This window comes from Aristolochia californica, unplaced genomic scaffold, assembly GCF_029961685.1.
Source record: "Aristolochia californica isolate CCGP_79_NKW_82.1479 unplaced genomic scaffold, dmAriCali1.0.hap1 SCAF_4, whole genome shotgun sequence".
In the NCBI taxonomy this organism is placed as follows: domain Eukaryota; kingdom Viridiplantae; phylum Streptophyta; class Magnoliopsida; order Piperales; family Aristolochiaceae; genus Aristolochia; species Aristolochia californica.
In genome coordinates this window covers 8,592,855-8,617,143 of record NW_027182103.1, presented here as the reverse complement: position 1 = coordinate 8,617,143, position 24,289 = coordinate 8,592,855, and the positions used below count along the sequence as shown (strand labels likewise).

The following is a 24,289-nucleotide window of genomic DNA, read 5'->3' as shown; positions in this document are numbered from 1 at the left end:
CGGAAGGAGCAACTCTCCAATTTGAGGGTCCCTCCGAGAGAAGAAGCGAGGAAGAGGTGTCGATGCGGGTGACGGTGACATTTGGATATTATAAATGTAAGGATTTATTTAATCATTTTACTTTTATAACCTTAATTTAGTTTTTAGTTAATTATTAATTTAAAATCTATTTTAGTTTCGTTAAAAAACTATCTTATAAATTTAAATCTATCAAAGTAATATTATATAATAAAATACCCTCTTTTTTATTTATATAAATTTATGATTTTTATATTATATTTAATTACTATTTTTAGACTAAGAATTTAAATATCGTAAAAGTGAGAATTTGATTAAGTTTTTGGATATTACAAAAGTAAATATTTTTTGAAGTATTTTATATTTTATATATTTAATTAAATAAATAAAGTTAATTTAAAATTTAAAATTATTTTTTAATGTTGTCAAGTTAAAATCTATCTTAACTTATTAATAGAAAAATTAAATAAAACTATCTACCAAAATTTAAATATATAAAGAGTATTTTATTAATAAATTTCCTCACTTAACACTGTACTTTTTATTTCTGGAATATCTTTTATCAAAGAAAATTTGGCTCTCATGCATCAGATGTTCGGTCTCTTGAATTCTCTACCTATTTGATTGAGTGACCAACTCACTGAAATTAAACAAGCTGCTCTTCAAATGGCTATCCTTCATTCACAGTAACTTTCCCAGCCTCATAACTGAAGGCGAATCAGTGGTGGTTATTACAGAGAGCTGGAAAGTGAAAACCCCTTGGCAATTTGATAGACAATTCCTTCTGATTGCTGACATATCCTCCTCACATCAATTTGTTTTGAGGCATACTCTTGCTCTAGCAAAAGCTCAAACAAACTCTTTGTCCACAGAAGGACCTCTTTTCCAACATCTTATTAATACTACTAAAAGTACATTTTCTAATGACATACAGACCAATGAATATATCACCACTAGCCCCTTTGTTTCTTAAAGTCTCACAATCAAGGAACCAGTGTATCTAACGGAAGCCTCATAATTCCACACTGGGTAAGTACCTTTCCTCAACATTTGTGCAATGAGCTCTAAATTTTAGAATGCAGCCTCACCATTTTAAGATCAGCCATTAACATCACATTTCAAAATGTGAAGTCCGTCAAGTAAGCCCCACATAAAATGCTTTAGGCTGTTCCAGTGCAGCCACGTCACTATAGTGGACACACCGAGAATCTAAAATCAAGATTTGGAAGTAGCAAATGTATAAAAAAATTTAACTTATGATTGAATAATGGTTGAAAGAGATACATGGGGGCTTTTCTATGGCTCAGGTATTGGATTCATGTCCCACCTGAACTTGGGGTGTAACTGAAGTTCAAAGTAAATTTTAAAGAAATGTTGAAACAGACGAGAACTTACTTCAGAGACACATTGACATGTAAGGTAGAAATTTCGGAAACAACTTCTTTGGATGCTTTATTGGGTTTAAGGTGATCTCCACATTCTAACCTTAATCTCAAATGCATAGGTTTCATGAAAACGAGGTCCTTCAAATCTCTTCCTGATTCCAGAAGCAACTTAGAGCATGCATGATGTCCCAATCTTCGATATCTGTTATCTTCTGGGACGTCCAGCACTATTTCTGAGACTTTCTTCTCACCAAGGCAATTATTTGCATCATCTAGCTTCAAATAAAGTACAGCAGAAACTATCACCTGCAAGAAAGCGACACCAAGTATTTCATGCTCCAAAACGAGTGATGGAAAGTAGGCTTTCGTTATTATGATTGAAGGCCTATAACAACAATAAGGAATTCAAGGCCGGCAATGCAAGTGTAAAATTCCTCCTATGACAGCTAAATATATGGGGCCTCAACTGACCTTTCCAAGGAAAAAAAAGTTGGGTACAGGCATGGTTGGCAGAACTTAAAGAGTCCAACCTTCTTTCCCAATATCAATATATGCCTATATCTATGTATGTGTATATATATTTCTATATGTATATGGGTATTTATTGAATAGATAATTACTCATTTGGCTAGCTCATTACTAATAATTGTTTTTTTCTTTTCAGTTAACTGCAATGACAACCAAGGTTGAAAGAAAAAACCATATAATAATCAAGAATTATGGATCATTCAAAAGCCAGCTCTTGCACATCCAGCAAGCAAGATCATTGCTAATTGACTCTGCGAAGACATCTTTAATTTGGCCAGTTTGACTCAGATCCAAGACAACTTGGTTTCAAAACAGTACATTAGTCTACAGAAAATTGTCAATCTAATGAACCCCACAGTTGATACCTCATAATTGAAATCAATGATAAAAAGGTGGCCTATAAGTGATCAAAACCAGTAGATAACAACGTATTGTTAAAACTTTAAAATGAACAAAAAAATAGAACAAATCAAAAGACCACGTGCTTTCAACTCATAATGGATGTATTTTACTTCTTTTTTCTTTTTTTAAGAGAAATAACTACTTAGAATTCCATTATTATATTTGTCAAAAGAATTACGTTACTGTACTAATGTCTCAGGCATTTTTTTCTTATTTTTCAGAGCTTTGACATTTTCCAATAATACTTAACATTTTGTCTCAGCCTAGATGATCATCGAGTCTCAACCAAGAAATCTCTGATTGAGAACACCATGAGATACAGTAACCCACACAGATTTGACCACCCACCCTGATATGGTACCCTAGACCAACTTGGATAAACTCTTAGCAACAGAAAATAACTAGGTTCTTTAGGTCAGGCATAAGTAATAATATTCCAATATAAAGGTAACCCTTTAAGGCATGGCTATGCTTGCTAAATTCAGAAATAATGAGTAAAACAAGAAAACTTCACAGAAAAGAAAAAAGGTGTAAAAGACTAATACCTCACTGGTCCCTGGACTGATATTGACTGCACAATCAATATGGACACTTTTCTCATCTTCAGAATCTTCATTTGAATTTCTCTCTTCATCATCAATGGGCATTTCCATCCCATCTTTTGAGAAGGCTAGGTTATCCAATTCATCAAACCACTGTTGAGCAACTCCAACCTGCAGAAAGGCCGTAAGGTAAGTAGGAGAAAATCGGCTGAAGGGTATTTTGGTCATTTTACATGATCGGATATTTTATATTATGGCACTACCTTGTTCAGCATGTTTGATTTAGTCTGTGTACAATTTTTTATATTTATAGGAAGAGGTGACTGAGAGTATAAGGGAATAAGTGTTTTCTATATAAGAGGGGCATTTTTGTTATTTCTATAATTTAGGACTTAAAATCTAATAAATAGCATTGGGGGTCATGCACAACCCCCAACGCAGCTCGTTCAGAGTTTGTGCCTCTTTTCTCTCATCTTTCTCTCTAGATTTTTCATACTTTTTAAAGTAAGCTTTCGAGATACTATTGGCCGGTATTTTTGGAGAACTCGTCTGGGCAAACGATGATCCGAAGGAACTCCTCTGGGAAAGCTTCTACATCAGACCAAATTTCCCGGTAAGTGGATCTAAATTCATCGAAATCTCTTCTGGTACGTTCTCTGCTTGGGCCATACTAGAATTTGGGGAATTCTGCTGCGTCTCACCCTCCATAGTCGATACCTTACGAGTCATGGAATCGTGTCTGACTCAGTCCAATGTTAACTCACCAAATGCCGAGTTAAACTGTTATGGTCCTGGGTTAAATACTTGTCTTCAGCTCCTAACAGATCGGTCTTTTGGGTAGTATTGGCTAGGTACCATTTGGTATCAGAACGAGCTCCCACGTCGCGAGTTCGAGTCCCGGGACGCGCAAAGGCCAGATTAAAATACTGGTAGGTCCTTGTGATAAGCCCTGGGTCGGGCCAGTGTCGTTGCGCCACCGTGGTTGTCGGCTCGCGAAGGTGGGGTTTGATGTTATGGTCCTGGGTTAAGTACCTATGTCTTCCGCTCCTAACAGGCCGGTCTTTTGGGTAGTATTAGCTAGGTACTTAACATAAACCAGGCCCGAACCAACCACTCCAACTCACTTGCAGTCCTATTTGGGAACCTTCTTGAAAGGAAATTCGAATTTCAAAGCCCCTGACACCCGCCCTGTTAGTACCTCCATCTCTTCGCCGGCAGCTGCCACTCTCGAGAACCACCCTACTAGTAGCTTCCCCTCACTGGTAGCTATCAACCCTAAAAATCTCCCAGTTCACACTACCTTCTTATCCCTTCACAACCCCTGAAAAACTCTAGATAATCCCTCTAACACTCATCCCCCTGTCAATACCTCCATATCTTCACTGACAGATATCAATCCCGAGAAACACCCTATCAGTACCTCTTCGCTAGTAGCTACCACTCCCGAGAACCACCCTACCAGTACCTTCCCCTCACTAGCAGCTATCAATCCTAAAAATCACCCGGTTCACGCTACCCTCTTATCCCCTCACAACCCCCGAAAAAATATGGAAAATCCCTCTAACACTCCTCCCCCTCCCAGTGCCTCCATATCTTCACTAACAGTAGTCAGTCCCGAGAACCACCAAAATCACGCAACCTCCACATCCCTTCACAGCCCCCGAAAAAACACTCTGGATAAACCCTCTAACACTCTTCCACCTCTATGCCAGCTCACCATCTCAGACCTTCCCAAATTAGACTTCTCGTACCTGGAGCCAAACACCACTTTGCCTTCCCTCACCAAATATCCCCTGTCACCTGGAAATCTCGGGCATCTCACCACCCCCAGTCACCTCTCATCCCTGGAGCAGCAAAACCTTCTGACCTCTCCTGTCACTCAATTGCCACTCTCCACACCCCCCCCGGAAAAACACTCTGGATAAACCCTCTAACACTCTTCCACCTCTATGCCAGCTCACCATCTCAGACCTTCCCAAATCAGACTTCCCGTACCTGGAGCCAAACACCACTCTGCCTTCCCTCACCAAATATCCCCTGTCACCTAGAAATCTCGGGCATCTCACCACCCCCAGTCACCTCTCATCCCTGGAGCAGCAAAACCTTCTGACCTCTCCTGTCACTCAATTGCCGCTCTCCACACCCCCCCGGAAAAAACACCCATTCCCAAGAGTCTACTCCCCCCCCCCCCCCTCTTTTCATCCACATCACCCCCCATTCAAATCCTCCTCTCCTGAAAATCTACCCGGGAACTCTCAACTGCCATCCGTGTCAATCCTTAAATACTGACACAAATAACCCCACCTCCGTTTGTACAAATCCCATCCAATCAAATGACTCAACCCCCCAACCTCGAGAACCAAATGGTATCCTGATCATAATGAATCCAATCCCCCCCTTCCCGAAGTCTCACCTTGTATTAAAGGAAAGCCCTCTGCTCAAAACAACTCAACACCTCCCACATCCAATTCCGTCTTCGTTTTTCACACTCCACCAGCAGCTATGAACCCCAACTCCTCAAGCAATCCACAAACCCACGCCTCTCGTTATGGAAACAATAACATCACACCCATCACCTATTCCAAGCGAAGGCCAAAGCAAACAAAGCCACCCAAAGCCCCCATCAAAACCTACTCTCGAAGAAAAACTTGCAACAAATCCAAGGAACCTATCCCAGAAATCAACAACCCTCAACAGGAAACCCCCCCCCCCCCCCCCCCTTGCTCGAAATACCTCAAAGACTACCCGCACCTCACCCGGGAGGAGAGATGCAAAAATATGCAAATATGGATCATGAAACACTCGGCTGGCAACGTCTCCCCTCATAGACTCGAGAAGATAATGGAGTACTGTTGGGACTTCTCCCAATACTATAATGGCCTCTTCTGCTACACGAAAGAGGATTTTCGCAAGAACTCCTGGCTATGAAAGTTTTATCTTGGAACGTCCGTGGAATCAACTTGCCCTCCAAGCGAGACCTTATCAAAGCTACACTTTTTGAATGTAAGCCTGATATAGTTGTATTCTCATAAACTAAGCTACAATCTTTTGACCACTCTATTGCGCACAGTATCTAGTTTAATCCTGACCTTGAGTGGGTAGTAATTGATGCGATCGGGCTCTCCGGAGGTATCCTCGTAATCTGGAACCCAAATTCGGTTGAGGTAGTCTCTTCAGACCTTGGTCTTTTTTCCCTCTGCGTCTGCTTTCGGGGCAGATCGTTGGGATCTGAATGGGCCATAGCGAGGATCTATGGGCCTTCGGGTAATGGAGACAGATCCTCCTTCTGGGATGAAATCCTATTTAAAGTCCAACAATGGAATGTCCCCTGGCTTTTAGCCGAGGATTTCAATGCCAACCTTCGTTGTTCTGAAAAAAGCCCTCCCGCAAAAAGAATTACCTCCACAATGCGAGGATTTTCGCAAGAACTCCTGGCTATGAAAGTTTTATCTTGGAACGTCCGTGGAATCAACTCACCCTCCAAGCGAGACCTTATCAAAGCTACACTTTTTGAATGTAAGCCTGATATAGTTGTATTCTCATAAACTAAGCTACAATCTTTTGACCACTCTATTGCGCACAATATCTGGTTTAATCCTGACCCTGAGTGGGTAGTAATTGATGCGATCGGGCGCTCCGAAGGTATCCTCGTAATCTGGAACCCAAATTCGATTGAGGCAGTCTCTTCAGACCTTGGTCTTTTTTCCCTCTGCGTCCGATCTTTTTTCAGATCGTTGGGATCTGAATGGGCCATAGCGGGGATCTATGGGCCTTCGGGTAATGGAGACAGATCCTCCTTCTGGGATGAAATCCTCTTTAAAGTCCAACAATGGAATGTCCCCTGGCTTTTAGCCAAGGATTTCAATGCCAACCTTCGTTGTTCCGAAAAAAGCCCTCCCGCAAAAAGAATTACCTCCACAATGCGAGATTTTTCTGACCTAATCAGCTGCCTTGAACTTATTGAAATTTATCTCACCGGGAAAAAATTTACCTAGTCCAATTGTCAAACCTTGGGCTCACTCTCTCACAAATGGGGTTAGGGAACAAAAAGCCTCCATCCGTCTCCGACTCTCAAATCTAAACTTCCTAGAAGAACAAAGAACTCTCTAACCTGCTGAACACATTTTCAGAAACAGCCTTTCTCATGATCTCTCAAAACTCCTAGCCAGTGAAACCACTCAATGGAAGCAACGCTCCAGATTCAGATGGCTCTCTGATGGAGATGGTGATACAAAATTCTTTCATGCTATTGCATCTGGCAGAAAAAGAACTAACCGTATATCCTCCCTCATTATCAACGGGGAGGACAGTACAGCTAGTAACTCTATTGCTAGTGAGTTTGTTAAGTTTTTTTTCAGGTCTTTATACAGAGCAATGTTTCAATCATCCTATGCTAGACCAGATCAATTTCTGTCAGATCTCGGAATCTGATGCTTCTCAACTAGAAAATCTTTTCTCCCCAGATGAAATTGATCCAGCAGTTCTAGGAATGCCTAGAGATAGGGCCTCGGGCCCAAACGGTTTCAATGGAGAATTTTACCATCAATTCTGGGGCATTATCAGAAACGATGTTCACAACTTTGTGAACAATTTTCACCATGTATCACCTACAAATCTATTGGGGCCTCCTTCATTGCCCTCATTCCAAAAAATTCCGGTTCCGTTCATGTCAAAGATTTCAGACCCATAAGCCTCACAACTAGTTCTTATACAATCCTAGCCCGTATCCTCGCCAAGCACCTCAAGTCTGTTCTCCCCAAAATCATCAGTCCCAGTCAGAGTGGTTTTATTGCTGGTCGAAATATTCTAGACTCGTCTATGGCAGCCCATGAAATTCTTCACTCCAATAAATTACACAACCCAAGAGTTGTCATCAAACTTGACTTCGAAAAAGCCTTTGATAGAGTTAATTGGAAATTAGTTGACCACATCCTCTATAAAATGGGTTTCCCCACTCGTTGGAGATTCTGGATGAGAAGTTGTATCTCTAACGTTTTCTACTTTGTCCTGATAAATGGCAAACCTTGTGGATACTTCAAAGGCTCCAGAGGGCTCAGGCAGGGGGATCCCCTATCCCCGCTTCTATTCACTCTCATTGGAGAACAATTAGCTGCAATGATACGTCTGGCTAAATCATCTGGATGGCTAAACCCTATTTATCCTAACCTTGCTCTTGATATTAGCCTCCTCCAATATGCAGACGACACTATATTTTACTACAATGGCACCCTCAATCAAATTCATAATTTAAGTGCCTTGTTGAGCATATTTGAAATTTCGTCTGGGCAAAAAATCAACTGGGAGAAATCTTCTATATCTGGTTACAATATTGAACCTGGCCTTCTCAACTCAATGGCCAGTTATCTTCCTTTGGGGAGATCTGAACGGGGAAAAAAAATATCACTTTGTTAAATAGGAGGAGGTATGCAAACCAAAAGTAGTAGGTGGTCTGGGAATCCGAGACCCATCCATTACAAACTCTGCTTTGCTGCTTAAATGAATTTGGAAATACAACATGAATCATCATTTGATTTGGAGTGTTTTGTTAGAGAGAAGGCAAATCTCCCCTCTGGCTAGTGGACAGAAGGAGGGCGTATTCACTCAATCTCACCTGCCTGGAGGAAAATAGCTCAACTCCTCCCCAAATTCAAAATGGCTACAAAATGTTACATAGGAAATGGAAATTCTTCAAAATTTTGGAATGATTGGTGGGTGGGCCAATCACCCCTCAGAAATAGCTTTCCAGGAATCTTCAACCTTTCAAACAACTCAGAGATCAATATCTCGGATACTTGGTCAGAAAATGGGAATTGGAACCTCAATCTTAGAAGACACCTCTCTGATACTGAAGCCATCCTTGCATCCCAACTCCTTCTCACTCTCCCACCCAGACAGCCAAATTCCTCCAATGATACTCTGATCTGGACGCCTTGCTCAAAGGGATCTTTCTCCACATCCTCTGCCTATACATACTTAAATAATCTTTCAGACCAACCAAAGCACCCTACTGCATATGCCTAGGATCTACGTGCCCCCCCACGTGCTAAGTTTTTCATTTGGTCTGCTTGCATAAACAAAATTTTAACCTCTGACGCTTTAATTCGTCGGGGTACCTCTATCTTGGACCCTCACTGCCCCTTTTGTACAAATACCCCAGAAACAGCATCACATGTCCTCCTTTCATGTCAGTTTGCCTATCGAGTCTGGACATCCCTTTTAAACAAAATTGGCCTTCAATTATGTGCCTCCAGAAACATTGCTGACACTATCCTCTCCCTAGTCAGCACAAAGCTCCCAAAACTAGGGCAAATGATCTTATCTTGCTGTATTGGTCATATTATTTGGGCTTCAAATTCAAATCTTGCCCTATTGAGGTTTTGACTGAACAAATATCCAATCAAATCTCTGTCTGGCTCTTAAGCAGAAAAGAATTCAAAATATTCAATAACGCCAACTTTAGAGGAAATTGGAAATTTATTGCTAAGATGTCCCTACCATCTCGCCCCCCTACTATGGCTACATGGACACCCCCCTCCACCTGGCTGCACAAAACTCAATTTTGATGGCAGTGCTTTAGGCTACCCAGGTCCTGCTGGATTCGGTGGTGTTATCCACAATGGAAATAGCGATCTCCTCTTCTCATATGCAAGTCCCCTTGGCATCTCAAATTCTACTACTGCAGAACTCTCTGGCCTTCTACACGGGCTCAAGGTCTTCACTAGCCACCTCTTTGGCCCCCTCTTAATCGAAGGCGATTCAAAAGTAATCATCAATTGGTGTGCTAACCATGGTCACCCCCCATGGCGTCATTGGGATATGTTCAATGAAATTTGTAATTTGCTTTCTAGCTTAAACTATAATTGGAACCAAATTCAACGCTCTGCTAATCACTTAGCAGACTCTCAGGCTAAGGCGGATGTGTCTCTCCAACACTTTGTTGTGGAGTCAGACCCCCAAAGGTAGGTTTGTTCTCCTCTCTTGTTTATCAATATACGCACTTTCGTAAAAAAAAATACATGTTAATATGATTAGAAATCTTATCATATTTACATTTTTTATGGAAAATGAATCTTTAATAGCATTTGTTCCACTCAATGAATCCTGAGGTTGCTACCTTCTCCGAAGATGTTGCTACTGCCTCTGATTCTGTGATTTCAACAGCAGATCCTCTTGCCTGACTCCAGAAAGAACCTTCTTGCAACTGTTGTGCAAGTTTGGTGCATTCTGGAATGTCAACACTCAACTGAATGTCACATCTTCCTGCATTTCAGTGGAAAAAGTCCATCAAAAAGTTAATGGCTGCTTCATGTAATACATAAATTCAAGTTATAGAGAGTCTTCAACAAATACTTGAGCGGATGATAGAAAGAACTCTTAGAATAACAATAGAAAGATGTAAGGTTTAATACCAGGCAGAACATTGAAATGCTGAGCAAAATAGTTCCTTGGCTTCTCATCATATGAATTCCCACTGAAATATAATTGACAGCAACACAAATCGGTCAAAATTTTATCTATAACATATCTAATTCACCTAAATGCAGAAAGACAAACTGCAAATAAGAAAAAAGATGGCTTGCTATTTTATAAAATGCTACCCCAAGCTAGCATAAAAAATACAACGAAGCAACCTTGTAGATACTTGCAATTTACCTATCAAAAATGCTCTCTGGAGAGCATGCCAGCCAATAAGGTAGACCAAGTACCCCAAAGTTTGTTAACTGAAAAGTTGAGATGTCTTTAGATCCTCTAAGACATTTCAAAATCCTCTGAGAAGCTTGTTAACATGCATAGGGAATACAGTAATTAAAACATAATTATGGACAAAAAAAAAGCATCCATAGAAGATTCCAAATCAATGAACCAAATAGAAACAAGATACCTGCATCACAAAATAATATGTTATCGCCAAAAGTTGTGAGAGATGACATCAAACCAGTATATAGAAGCTTATTTAGCGGATCAACAGGATCAACATTCTGCTGCAACTGATTGGTATATATTTCCTTCAATAAGTCCAGTTTCTCCATAATAATCTGGTCACAGATCTCCATAATATTCAGAGATCCTTAAAAAAGGGGAACACCGATTTAGTAAATATAGAGTTAGATCAAAGAAAATTCGCTAGGCAGTTAAATTTCAAACCTTGAATGACTTCCTTGATTTGCCATGCGGTAGTATCCATAATCCATAAAGTCAGAAAGCTGAAAATAAAGATAATAAACACCCACATGAAAGACACTATAAAGCTTAAGATGTCTTAGGATGTATTTACTTACAGATGTTGAGCAAGGAATACCTGTGATTGATTACAAGAAGCTCGCTTGCCCCTGACTTTATCAAGTGCCAAGGCCCAGTAAATGATTCCATATCAAACTCCAGAGATTTCATAGTAGCATCTTTTTGCAATCCTAGCTTATCCCTGATCCAGCTCCATATGCGACTACCTTTTTCATCAGAAACCGGGTACACTGTTTCCAGCATCCTCGTTTCCAAATCTGCTCTCCTGATTGCATGGTTCTTACAAGAAAGGGTCATTACAGTAAGCAATGTAGAAAAACATGTCAGATGATACTAAAGTACTGTTTGTGCCACCATAGGAAAACAAATGATGAGAAATCATTTTCCCATTTACTACCTTCCCAATGGAAATTGTTCCTTTTGGGAAAAAAACCCTTTAACCGATTTCCTTGTTTGTGCTGCCATAGGAAACAATAGACAAACTAATTCGTAGTGTTTATGTTGACACTAAAAACCAAAGGAAAAAGTTTGTAAACTACAAAAGACAAGCTGGAGGTAAGAAGGGTGAATTGTCAAGAACTACCTTGAAGGTAAGTAAAAGTTTGTGGGAGGAATTACTGAAGCAACAAAAAATTGTGTGCTTTTTGCACAAGCAAACTTCATGACACCTCCCACCTCCCAAGTCTTCTTAGAAGAAACTGGAAAATAATAATTAACTTATTGAATCACATCATTCCCATTCTTGTCACTTGGACTCTGCTTGAGGTTGATTAAACTTTGATGGTAGCTCGTGAGGTAATCCACGTCTGGTGGTGTGAGCTAGAGACTCAAGAGGTAACATCCATTTTGTTTGCTTTGCTCCATTTGGTCTTGGGGATGCTATTTTGGTAGAGTTGAGGGCCCTATTGCAGGGCACAACTTTATGCGGGAAGATTCACCACCCTTTTACTCATTGAAGGGGGCTTTGCGGTTGTCATCAGTGGAGCTAGTAGGAAGAAATCACCTCTTGGACAATTTTCAATGTATTTTGACGAAATTGAGGATTTATGTAGAGATATGGATGTATCTTGGCAGCACACCCAAGAAGTGCCAATAGCATTGTCAACATGTTAGCTAGGGAAGTGGTTTCCCAGCAGCACCTTGCTATAGGAACCTCATTCGCACTCAAAGCTTGCCTTGGCACCATTTGTCGTGGTCCTGCTTTGTTGCTTTCTTTTTCTTTTTTCACCTTGTCTTTTTAGTTTGTGTACGTTTTCCTCCGCTAAGAGCTCTCTTAATGGAATCCACCTCATTATTATCAAAACAAAATCAAGGACTACCTTAACGTTTCTTATTTTTCCCCCATTTCTATAGGAGCAATAGGAAACTCAATTTCTAATCTAGTTTAACATTTAGTTAGACAAGAGGAAATGGGGTGATATCCGTCCTTTAAAACAGGCACAAATGCCAGAAATTTTCGGTCAAATAAAAAAAAATTCTAATTATATTGTTAGAAAATATGCTCAAGGGCATTTTGCTCAATGGCATTTTGATCATCTGACTAATCTGATTTATATTTCTATGTTATCTTGTTCTGTATGTTTAATTATGTATATGGTTCAAGTTTCATGTACATAGGTTACGTAGAATAGGTGATATAAAGAGTTAAGTCATTAACTGTAAGTGAAGGGCATTTTTGTGATTATTGTAATCAAGATTATTAAACAAAGATGGGGTTGTGCACGACACCCAAGGCAGACTAGAGTTTTTTTCTCATTCTCTTCTCTCCCTTCTCATTCTCTCTCTATCTCTTTCTCATATTTCACTTTTTTCATGTATTTTTCCCTATTATTTCCTATTGGCACAAACACACCTTAAAGAGTTCATAAAAACCCTCATGGACCTAATAGGACCATCTCAAAGAAAACACTAATAAAATATTCAGACATTTCGTAGGAATATCTACCTACCTCTGAATCTACAAAAAGCAAGCAATTCTCAGCTGGACAATAAACTGAAGCTGCAGGACGCAATAACTTTGCTGAATGAAAATCACCATCCTCAAAACCTGGGAAAGAACCAATCTAACAAGTGAACACAATTAGTTCAAAGAATTCAAAAAGCGCTCATCTTCGTGCATGTATGTTAATTAACAAAGACCAATGACTTAGTCAAGAAACAAACATTGTATATTAATGAGGATAGTCAAGAAATGACTTAGATTACTGGTAATCTCTAGGAACTTGTGCTATTAATCCCTTTGGATTTTTTTAATACTGCTTATAAGAAAACTCAAGATACCATAAACAGACATGACACTTGAACCAAAGAAGTCCCCAACATGGACATTGAGCAAAAGGCTCAATCCTTTTCTCGAAATCATGATCAACAAGTAAAAAAATCAAATGTCTTGGTCGCTCACAGCTTTCTCTAGGAAAAAACAATAATCCACCTCAGAAATGCACTTACTAAAATGAGGCATCAGTTCAATCTACTTTCCCCAGAATATTAGCATTTCTCCACATAGAAATGCATAATACACAAGTTAACTAGCACTAATTGGCACAACAAGAGGGTCTAAAGACAAATACAAGCTAATTCAAAGTGAGTAGTTAGAAAATACTGTTAAAGGGTAATTTGATAATTTTTCACTGTCTGCACCTCCTAGGAATAGTCTTTTATTTTATTCAGTATGTTTGATAGTTTATATAGCTCAAGTTTCATGAAATTAGGAAGTATTATGTAGGAGTTAAATGGGTTTAAGTGAGTTTAAGTGAGTAGGGGCATTGTTGTCCTTGTACATGTCTTTAAGCTAATGATGAGAAACTTTTCTCTCTTGTCTCCTTCTTCCTCTCTCTCAATCCCCTCTTATTCTCTAATTTTCACATGGTATCAGAGCAATAGATCTTGGTTGGATTATACATCTTCATTCAAAAAAAAAAAAAAGATCTTGGTTGGAAGCTATTATTGTTCTCCATTTCTCTCCATTAAAGCCTACAACTTCCTAAAAAAGGGATTTTTCGAAATCTGTATTGACTTGTTGCTAAAAATCTAAACTTTTGTGCTCTTTTTCTGCCATAACCCTAGTGTTTATGACTTCTACTGTTGTTTGAGCAGTTCTGAGACTGTTTACTGCCCCATATGGTTTATTAAGTGTTGCAAAATTTGTCAATTTTGAGGAGCGCATTGGACTGAGTAATGGATGAACCTTTGATGTCAAAACCGTGACGCTTCAACACTTCGAAAGCCTCATTAGAAATTTTTAAGGTGTCAGCAAAGATATCTCTCTTTTTGCAAGACAGGAATTCCTCCTTTTCGAGGTCACTCAAAAATCACCATTTTTTTTTCTTTGCATTGTGTGCACCCCATACTGATGTTAACTCTAGTGTTTGGGTTTTTCGTGGCTTATACAATTTTAATTGCATAGAACTGGATTAGTGCAATTTTTTGGTTGGCGCACATTGTAGTCTTTGACCTAACCCTAATTTACAAAGTGGGGTCCACATAACTATGATTTGTAGAAGTGAGTGGAAAGTGAAATTAGGGTCGAATTGGATTGTATCTTAATTCGATAGCTGATTTCAGTGAGGTTATTAGCCCTTCGAGGGGACTCTAAGAACTCTGCAGGGAAAGATACAATTATGATCACTTCTGAGAGACTAAATTGGACAAGATCAATCAAACTATACTTGAAGGCTACAAAGAAAGCTGAATTCATTAGGGATGACCCTCATGTCCCTTGATGACGATTGGGAGGCCGATGGCATTCAGATTTTGACCTCGCTAATTAACAACATGGATTCCAAGTTTAAGAATCAAGTAATGAATTGTGACATTGTTAAGGACTTGTGGATATCATTAGAGAGCAACTTGTCACGTGTTTATGAACTCTATGCCAAGATGTTTAGCCTCAAGAGAGGTTAGAGGTTTATCACAGAATACTACAGTGAATTGGTTGGTATATGTTAAGCACCTAGCCAATACTACCCAAAAGATCGGCCTATTAGGAGCGGAAGACATAGGTACTTAACCTAGGACCATAACATCACACCTCTCCTTCGCGGGCCGATGTCCACGGCGGCCCACTTGCGATGGCCCATTCTAGCGACGACCTACTCCGCCAAGGTCGCCCCCTCCGCACGTGCGGTGGCCTACTCCGTCAAGGTCACCCCCTTCGTAGTCGCCCCCTCCAGGATTTGAATGCGCAACGAGGGAGCTAGCTCTGATACCAAATGTTAAGCACCTAGCCAATACTACCCAAAAGACCGGCCTATTATGAGCGGAAGACATAGGTACTTAACCCAGGACCATAATAGTATACTACAGGAGATGAAGTATTTTCCATCCTTTTACTATTAATGAAAAGGAAACAAGAAAAAAACATGGACAAGTGCCTATTGCAAAAAATTTGAACAGTATAGGGCCAGAATTTGACACTTTGGCATGGGCATTGCTATTGGCCTCATAAGATATTCAGTCCTTATCCACAACTTATAGCAGAATATTGCATGCAGATAATTCTATTGTAGCTTAGGGAAGTAAAGATGTAACTAGTGTTTTTGTATTAGCACTAAATATTCTAGGTGCCTCAAAGTCGTCTAGAGGCAGAGGAGGAAGTACTAGAGGTAGAAGAACAGATAGTTAAGGTAGAGGTAGAGGAAGAGGTGATACTAGGGTGGACAGCAAATGTGCTCATTGTGGTCGTACCAATCATTTTTCTGACAAGTGTTGCACCAAATTTGGTAAACCAACATGGGTTAACTCTCTTGTTCAAGAGAGTATTGATGTGCCCCTTGAATCCATAGTGAATATTGTACTTGGAGCATCTGATAAATGTAACAGTTGCTTCAACGCATGGCCCAATTGGTTGTTGCCTCCTCTTCAGCCTCTATGGCTCAGTCTTCCACTCCTATAACCATATTGGCTAATTTAAGTACATTTGCTCCTTCCTACTTCTACCTAGGCTCTAGACTCAGGAGCCACAATTCATATGTCAGGTTTATCCTCCATGTTTTCTACTTTAAAAGAGTCTCCTAATGTCAAGTTTGTTAACTTAGTTGACACATCAGTGTCATCCATCCATGGAAGGGTATATTAGTTTTTGTCCCTTCTATGTCACCACAGTCAATGTTACTTGTTCTTATACTTCCTCTTAACTTATTGTCAACAAGTTAGCTTACCAAGTTCATGAACTGCTCAATAACTTTTTATCCATCTTATTGTGTATTTCAAGATCTCACAACGAGGAGGATGATTGATTTTCGGACGTGAGAGGAATGGAATTTGTCATCTCTAGGTACACTCACAGCCTTCTTTACATATTTTACTTACTACAGTATCACCATTTCAGTGGCACCTATAATTAGGACATCCTTCTTCAGCAAAGTTGATTCAGGTAGGCAAGCATCACCAGACTATGGTCCCCTTGAGCAAACTAAAAGCACAAGTTTATTTGAATTGTTCACTTAGATGTATGGGGACCATGTCCCGTGTCCAAGGTCTTTGGTCATAAGTACTTTCTTTCCTTTATTGATAACTTCAGTAGATGTGCCTGGATGTATCTCCCACTGGATAAATTTGAAATATTCAATTTATTCCAAAACTTTTACAATGAAATAAAGACTCAGTTTAATGCATTTTTTCATGTCCTTTTCACTAACAATGTTTTAGAGTACATGAATCACAAGTTTGATACGTTTGCAAAACTCGTGGAATTATTCACCAATCATCTTCTGTGTTCACTTGTTGGAAGTTGAATGTAAAAACCACTTTTTGTTGGAAGTTGCTCGTACTATGCTCCTTCATATGAATGTTACCAAACAGTATTGAGGTGATGTATTTTTTACTACGTGCTACCTTATTAATAGAATGTCTTCTTCTTTCCTTGGGAAAAGATTCCCATCCAGCTGCTTACACTATCAGTTTCCCTACATACCTTGACCCCATGAGTGTTTGGTTGTGTATATTTTACACATGTTTTTGGTTCAGTCATATATAAATTATCTCCCTGCACCATGAAATGTGTCTTCCTGGAATACTCTTGTACACAAAATGGATATAAGTGTTTTTGTCCTTCCACAAGGAAAACCTTTACATCCACTGATGTGGCATTCTTTGAAAATGTCCCTTTCTTTTCTACTGATGTTAGAGATACTTCTCCTCCCACTCCAAATCTAGAAGTTGTTGCACCAACTTCTGTAGAGGACAATCCTACCCACTCACCAATAGTTCCTCCAGAGAAACCACAATAGGTGTACCATAGAAGACATACTTCCGAGCGCCCAAACACAAGATCCCTATCTCTCACCAAACCCAGAATCCTCTTCGTCTGCTGATCCTATGGTAAATGACTTCAACCTTCCTATTGCCCTTTGAAAAGGTGTTTGTAAGTCCACTAGAAACCAATTTTCCAATTTTGTCACATTTGATTCTTTATCTCACCAGTTAAAGTTTGCCTTGTCTTTGTCCTCGTGCATTGTTCCTTCCTCTGTTCAGGAGGCTCTATTATTACCTCAGTGGAAAATAGCTATGCTAAAACGGAGGCATTATGCGATAGAGACGCATGGGTGTTATGTGACTTGCCCTCCAGAGCAACAATCATTTGGTGTAACTGGGTATACACTATTAAATAAAGGGTCGATGGTTCTATTAGGCACAACTGGTAGCGAGAGGCACACATACATATGATGTAGACGTTTTTGAGACCTTCTCACATGTTATTCATCTATCTTCGGCACGTGTTCTTATCGCTATTGTAGTTAACGAAGACTTATCATTATTTCAACTTGATATCAAGAATGCCTTTTTGTATGGTGACCTCAATGAGGTGGTGTATACAGAGCAACCTCCTGGGTATGTTGCTCAGAGGGAGATTCAAAAAGTGGTGCAGATTCAAAATGGCAATCTATGGACTTAAACAAAGTCCAAGGGCGTGGTTTGAGAAAGTCAACGAAATTCAGCCAGGTAGTTATGTCCTATGGATTCTCTAGAAGTCACTGTGACTATTCTGCGTTTATAACGAAGAGATCATTTGGTGTTGTTGTCCTACTAGAGTATGTGGACAATGTTATTTTGTCTAAAGTGATAAAAAAAGGGATTGAAGAAGTCTCTCACAGCATTTTCAAACGAAAGACTTGGGTCACTTAAAGTATTTCCTTGGCATAGCAATAGCCCGAAGCAAGGTAGGACTTGTGCTCAGTTAGAGAAAATATGTCACCGATATGTTACAGGAGTATGGTCTATTAGGAGCGAAACCAGTAGAGACTCCTATGATAGTGGGTCATGATCTTCATAGTGAGGACAGTGATGAACTCAAAGACAAGACTCTATCAGCAGCTAGTTAGAAAACTATTCTATGCTACAGATACACATCCTGACATATCATTCTCTCCCAGTGTGGTCAACCAATTCATGGATCAGCCACAGAAGATACATCTTGAAGCCACTCAGAGAATACTAAGATATCTAAAGGGTTCCCCTGGAAAAGGACTGTTTTTTAAACCACATGATCATCTTAAGATAAAGGCGTAGTCAGACGCCGACTATGCTAGGTCTAAACTAGATTGAAAATCAACTACTGGCTACTGTGTGTTCTTAGGTGGAAACCTAATAAGTTGGAGTAAGAAACAAAATATGGTGGCCCGCTCTAGTGTCAAAGCTGAGTATAAAGTAATGACTCATACAATCAGCGAACTGATGTGGGTGAGATCAGTTATACGAGAATTTTGGGCCTATGACTATGTACTGTGACAATCAAGAAGCTATTTTCTTTCCTGGAAACCTAGTTTTTCACGAAAAAAGCTAGAATATAGATGTGGATTACCATGCGACTATGAAGAAGGAAGCGACCACTCCCTATATTCAATCCAGTGATCAGATTGCTGATATGTTCATCAAGGCACTAAGAAAAAGGGAATTTGGGAACTTTTGTAACAAGTTGGAGCTCATAGATATCTATGCTCCAACTTGGGGAGAGTGTTGGAAAATACTATAAAAGGGTATTTGGTAATTTTTCACTATTTGCACCTCCTAGGAATAGCCTTATCTTATTCAGTATGCTTGATAGTTTATGTAGTTCAAGTTTTCATGTAATTAGGGGGTGTAATATAGGAGTTATAAGGGTTTAAGTGAGTAGCATTATTGTTCTTGTACATGTCTTTAAGTTATAAAAGATTAGGGGTAGACCAAAACCCTAATCACGAGAGACTTTTCTCTCTTGCTACGGCCCCGTTTTCTTGTCCCTCTTCTCTCCTTCTTCCTCTCTCTCAATCCCTCTAATTCCTTAATTTTCACAAGTGCTTAATAACTATAATTCTGCCTATAGAATAACTAGTATTGTGCCTATAGAATAACTAGCACTATATGTCCGTGATCACAAATATGGACATACCTAAGCAACTATATACACAATGCAATTTCTTAAAGGCAGAAGCTAATTTACCAAGAAAAGTGAAGAGCTTCATATAAATGGAGTATCAAAAGCATTAATGCATAGCAAATGAAATAGTAAATAGGAAAAATAGATATGGCCTATGTATTGGATAGTATATGCCTCCTCAGCAGCTCTCTTACATAAGCTTTGGTAGATTAATCTTTGTGAAATTAAGTCCAAGGCCCATCGCAAAATGACTAGCCAATTAGGAAGCCTCTTACCCAACTAATAAACCTAATATCTTTGTACTCACTAATCCATGTAGGATTATTCCTTAATGTTCCTCCGTCATGTAAAGGCCCTCTTTTGTGGCTCTACATGTGGACACTTTGGATGGAGGCTCACGTATGAAAACTTGTTTTGTACTATGTGAAGTTAGGTCCAAGACCCATCCAAAATGACCAGTCAAGCTAGGAGGCCTCTTTTCCAACTAATAAACCAAAAAATTTTGTACTCACTAATCCATGTGGAACTGTTCTTTAACAATTTTGAGATTAAAAAAATGACTCAAAATAGTAAAAAATCCATCACCAAGCAAGGAATTTTAATAACATATACTTAAAATATTGTAACCAAAGTTGATACATACACAATCCAAGATTCTTCCATCTACATCAGTTATTATAATTCGATGATGATTGGAGTCAGAAAGGAACAAGCGCCTGCCAACTTCATCAACTGATATGCAACCTATAAGCAAAAAGGGAAATACTTACAAGATTATTTTTTTTGAAAGTCAAATTTTTATAACATCATCATAAGATTTATCCAAATGTTGGAAATTTATTCTTTTCAGAGGTTTAACTACTTCAATTTGAGATAAAGGGATATGATTTAAACATATAAAAAAGGGGGGAGAGAGAGACAGACAGAGAGAGCGAGAGAGAGAATGTGAAAAACACCTTAATGATTCCAAGGCCCTGGAGATAGAATACCTGGAAAGTATAGAAGTAAATTTCTAAAAGAAGAACAAGCATGAGGTTCCTTCATGACTTCAGGCCGCCTCACCCATGTGCTTTCAGAGTGAACTTCAAACACATTTGCATTCTGGGGCACATAAATTTCCTCGATTGCTGCAAATTTAGGCAGGATTTTGATGAAAAATGCACAAGGCAATGCTAAAAGGTACAGCTCTCAAAAAGCAAAGTTGTAAACCCATTTTCATTTAAAGAGAAGCAGGGCAACTGAAAAATCATAAGCACCTTTGACAACCTCTTCAAAGTCAGTATCATCAGTATGGTAGAGTACAGGACTCTTAAAACCATCAAATACCAAATAGCCTGCTTTGTCCATCTGAATATAAGCAAGATATTGATGAGTGGGACAAAAGATCGAATAGCTTCTAAATGGAAAGGTTCAAAATATTACATAATACAAAAACCTCAGCAATTTAATGCCCAAACAAATTTTAAAGAAAGGAACAAGGGATAACTGCGGTACGTTCATAACTAATAAAAACTAATAGCACCAAGACTACTGCCCTTTTGACTATGTAATTCCTCTCTCCTTGGTGTAGGGATAACAGTCAGAGTGGGTAGCAAGGGAAACCCACCCCAACCCAGCTGTAGGTCAGGGCTGGGATGCGGAGGATGGGGATGCAACGTGAGTTTCATGGCATGACTGTGTAACTGGAGACCTGCACTCCTGCCACTCATTGTCTTGCAACATATTTTTGCATAGATGCTCTCCATGTAATGAATTTTTATTTAAACATTTCCTGACAAACATTGAGTAATATTTCCATGTTCACGTCTTATCATATCCTGCTAAGAGCCAACTTAAGTTCAATAAAGAGGCTAGATAGAAAATCATTGTATTTAGTAACAACTGTTGTAAATGCTCTAAACAAGCATAGGCTTCAACAAATTCACTCATTCTTTGTAGGGAAAGAACGGGATTCATGCATCCATCATGTAATACATCAAATAACATCACAATTCATCCCAAGTTTTTGCATACATCAAGTAACATCCCACCACAGTATTTATCAGAAGAAATTTCACTAATAACCTTACAAAATAAAGTAAAAATATGGCAGATTAAGTAAATGATCTCACCCAAGAAAAATCTTTATTAGTCAACAAGATAGGAAATGTAATGAACTCATCCATGATAGTCTGAAGCACTCGGGTCTGGACATCAGTGGAAACAACTGAACTACTGTACTGAAGACCAAAAATGTTGAGATCCGGAAACCTGCCAGAAGCAGAGTGCCTTAGGTAAAGTATAACGATTCATCCAAACTATCTTATTTCTACATTATGATTCTCCTCTCTACCTCTTCTTTAGCAATTTTACTCTGTCAAAGCTGAAAGTGTAACCAGATCTGACTGGTTTACAATTGCCCAGGAACATGCCACTGACCACCAGGAAAATGCCATCTTTCCTGAAAGTGTTTTCCGCTACTTTGTTGAACCAGCAATGACAAGTACCTGCAATTGCAGTAGAAAACTAGAACTTAGAGATATGCTTCACATGAAGCCCGAAGAAACTACTAAAGTTACCAAATGACAAGTTCATATATTACAATGAAGAGAAAGTTTGCCATATATAGTGGTCCAAATTTAACAGTTTGCATAATAAAGAAATATTACCATCAAGTTCATCTAGAGCGGCCTCAATAAAAGCAAAAAATTCAATCCCAAGAGTGGATGCACTAGGTGCTTCTGATATTGTTGAACACCTGAAAGTGAGTATCAGAAGGCCCATTAAAGGGCTGTTAGATAGCCAGCAAAGTAACAAAGTAAGAATAAAAAGTGAAAGCACCAACTCCGAGTCCCTTAACCAGAACGAAGTTCCCAGTTTATACGATCCTAAATACAAGCATTCTCTTTCGGTGATTTTCCAACAGTTTAACATGATTTCCAATGCCTCAAGCATCTTGTCATGTTGCCTAGACATTGCCCGTGGAAAATTTCGACAATAACTCCTTTATGAACTCCTTAGTATACATAAAAATGGAATACAGACTTTAAGTTGAAACAATTACACTTATTCACCTACCTCCGAACATAATGACTTCTTTCTACTTTACTAGTTCCCAGCCGTAGATGAGACAAGTGGTAGGCACAGGAGAAGATATAACTTCCCCTTCTTTGGTCTGGGGCACCTGAATAGTGGAAGAGAGAGAGAGAGAGAGAGAGAGAGAAAGCAGAGTTCTATAAAAAACAGTGAACAAGAGAAGCATAACTATATCAAAAATACATGTTTGCTACCATCATATTTGGGTTGAAGAAGCAACGACGAATAAATTGCATGAGTTAAACACTTGAGAAACCAAATATGAAAGATATGGAACCAAAAAAGTAAGCGAGATGGAACAGAACTACAAAAAGCACCTAAGCAGTGAAATCGAGGAAAAACCCTGGAAATTTCTCTCAAACGCCGAAGTCTATAAGCCATTGGTAGAACAAGCATGGATTCAGCTCACAAAGACATTAGCGCGTCGATAAGATAAAGACTACGAACGGTCTTGCATTGTCGAGTAGAAGAGAAGGTTAAACTGTGAACTCAACAGATTTGAAATTGAATTCAGAGGTTTATGACAGTCATCACATCGTAACTCGTGCGAGTTGCAGAAACCTAGGGCTGTCAAAGGATCCGAATATCCGGAAAACAAACAAAATTTTGATCTGAAAGATCTTAAACGGAAATCCGGATCCGAAATAAAAGGATCCGGATGTAGATCCGGGATCAGAATAAAGATGTTCAGATCCGATAAATTTCCAGATCTGGAACCTTATATAGAGTTTGTTAGTGCACCCTAAAAGTGAATTCACTTCCACTAGGCAAAACGCGTTAGGGGGGGTTAGTGCCCCAAATGGATTCTTGAAGATCAAGTTCATGTCCAACATGAAGATCACGTCAGTCATGTACATGAAGATCATCTTTGCACTTGGTGTTAGTGTTGACGACTTCATGTGCACTGGAAAACAGTTTCCAGTGTTAGTGCCTAACATGAGAAAAACATAAAAACACAAGAGAATCTCTAAACCTTTACAGTGCACTTAATTACAACATAATCCTTAAACCCCAAATTAGGTAAAACAACCATTATTACTACACGAATAAGTTATTTAATGTATAATTAAATATATTAATATATTTATTAATTAAATTATATATTTTATTGTGCATTAATATGGTAATTACATGAGCCAATGAAATACGTATATGATTAATTACAAATAATAAATAAATAACGTTATAAATAAAAAAACGAAAGTAATACGTTAAGTTATTAATTTATTAATAACATATGATATACTTTAACCTAAAAATGAATATTTTAAGAGAAAAAATTGATCTAATCATAACTTTAACACACAATATATTTGTACATAATATATTTTATGTATTATTAATTAATAATATATTATCACAAAATTTAAAACCATTGGTTTAATTAACTATAGCAATCGGATAATTATGCCAAAATAATTTATCAATATTTTAATTATTAATATTAAATCACTATTTTAATATAGTAATTGTAAAATAAAAATAATTATTTTATAAATAAAAATTATAAATTAATGATTTTTTATGAAGATAGTTTAATTTTTCCTAACTTAGGAAAAATTAAACATCTTCGTCTTCCTCCGCAGTGAGCCAGCGGGCAACGGCGATGGCGACGGGGACGGGCTAGGCAAAGGCGACGGCGGCGGGCAATGCCGACAGAGGCGGCGCTTCGACGGTACGTCGAGAGGGAGAAGAGAGGGAGGCCAAGAAGCTCTGCAACAGAGCTCGACCTCCCATGCTCT

The 24,289-nt window shown here is 38.8% G+C and overlaps 1 protein-coding gene across 1 annotated transcript; it reads right to left on the bottom strand.

Moving 5' to 3' along the window:
* Positions 1-1,203: 1,203 nt before the first annotated feature.
* Positions 1,204-23,015, bottom strand: LOC137962518 (uncharacterized). Its single transcript, XM_068809424.1, has 17 exons — positions 22,865-23,015; positions 22,530-22,635; positions 22,121-22,209; positions 21,805-21,958; positions 21,584-21,722; positions 20,729-20,819; positions 20,462-20,599; positions 20,116-20,216; positions 13,066-13,179; positions 11,175-11,395; positions 11,021-11,079; positions 10,758-10,943; positions 10,529-10,652; positions 10,285-10,346; positions 9,990-10,135; positions 2,879-3,046; positions 1,204-1,709 (listed from the first exon to the last, which is right to left on the bottom strand). The coding sequence occupies exons 1-17, from the start codon at positions 22,941-22,943 to the stop codon at positions 1,410-1,412; spliced, it is 2,277 nt and encodes a 758-aa protein (XP_068665525.1). The 5' UTR covers positions 22,944-23,015; the 3' UTR covers positions 1,204-1,409.
* Positions 23,016-24,289: the final 1,274 nt, after the last annotated feature.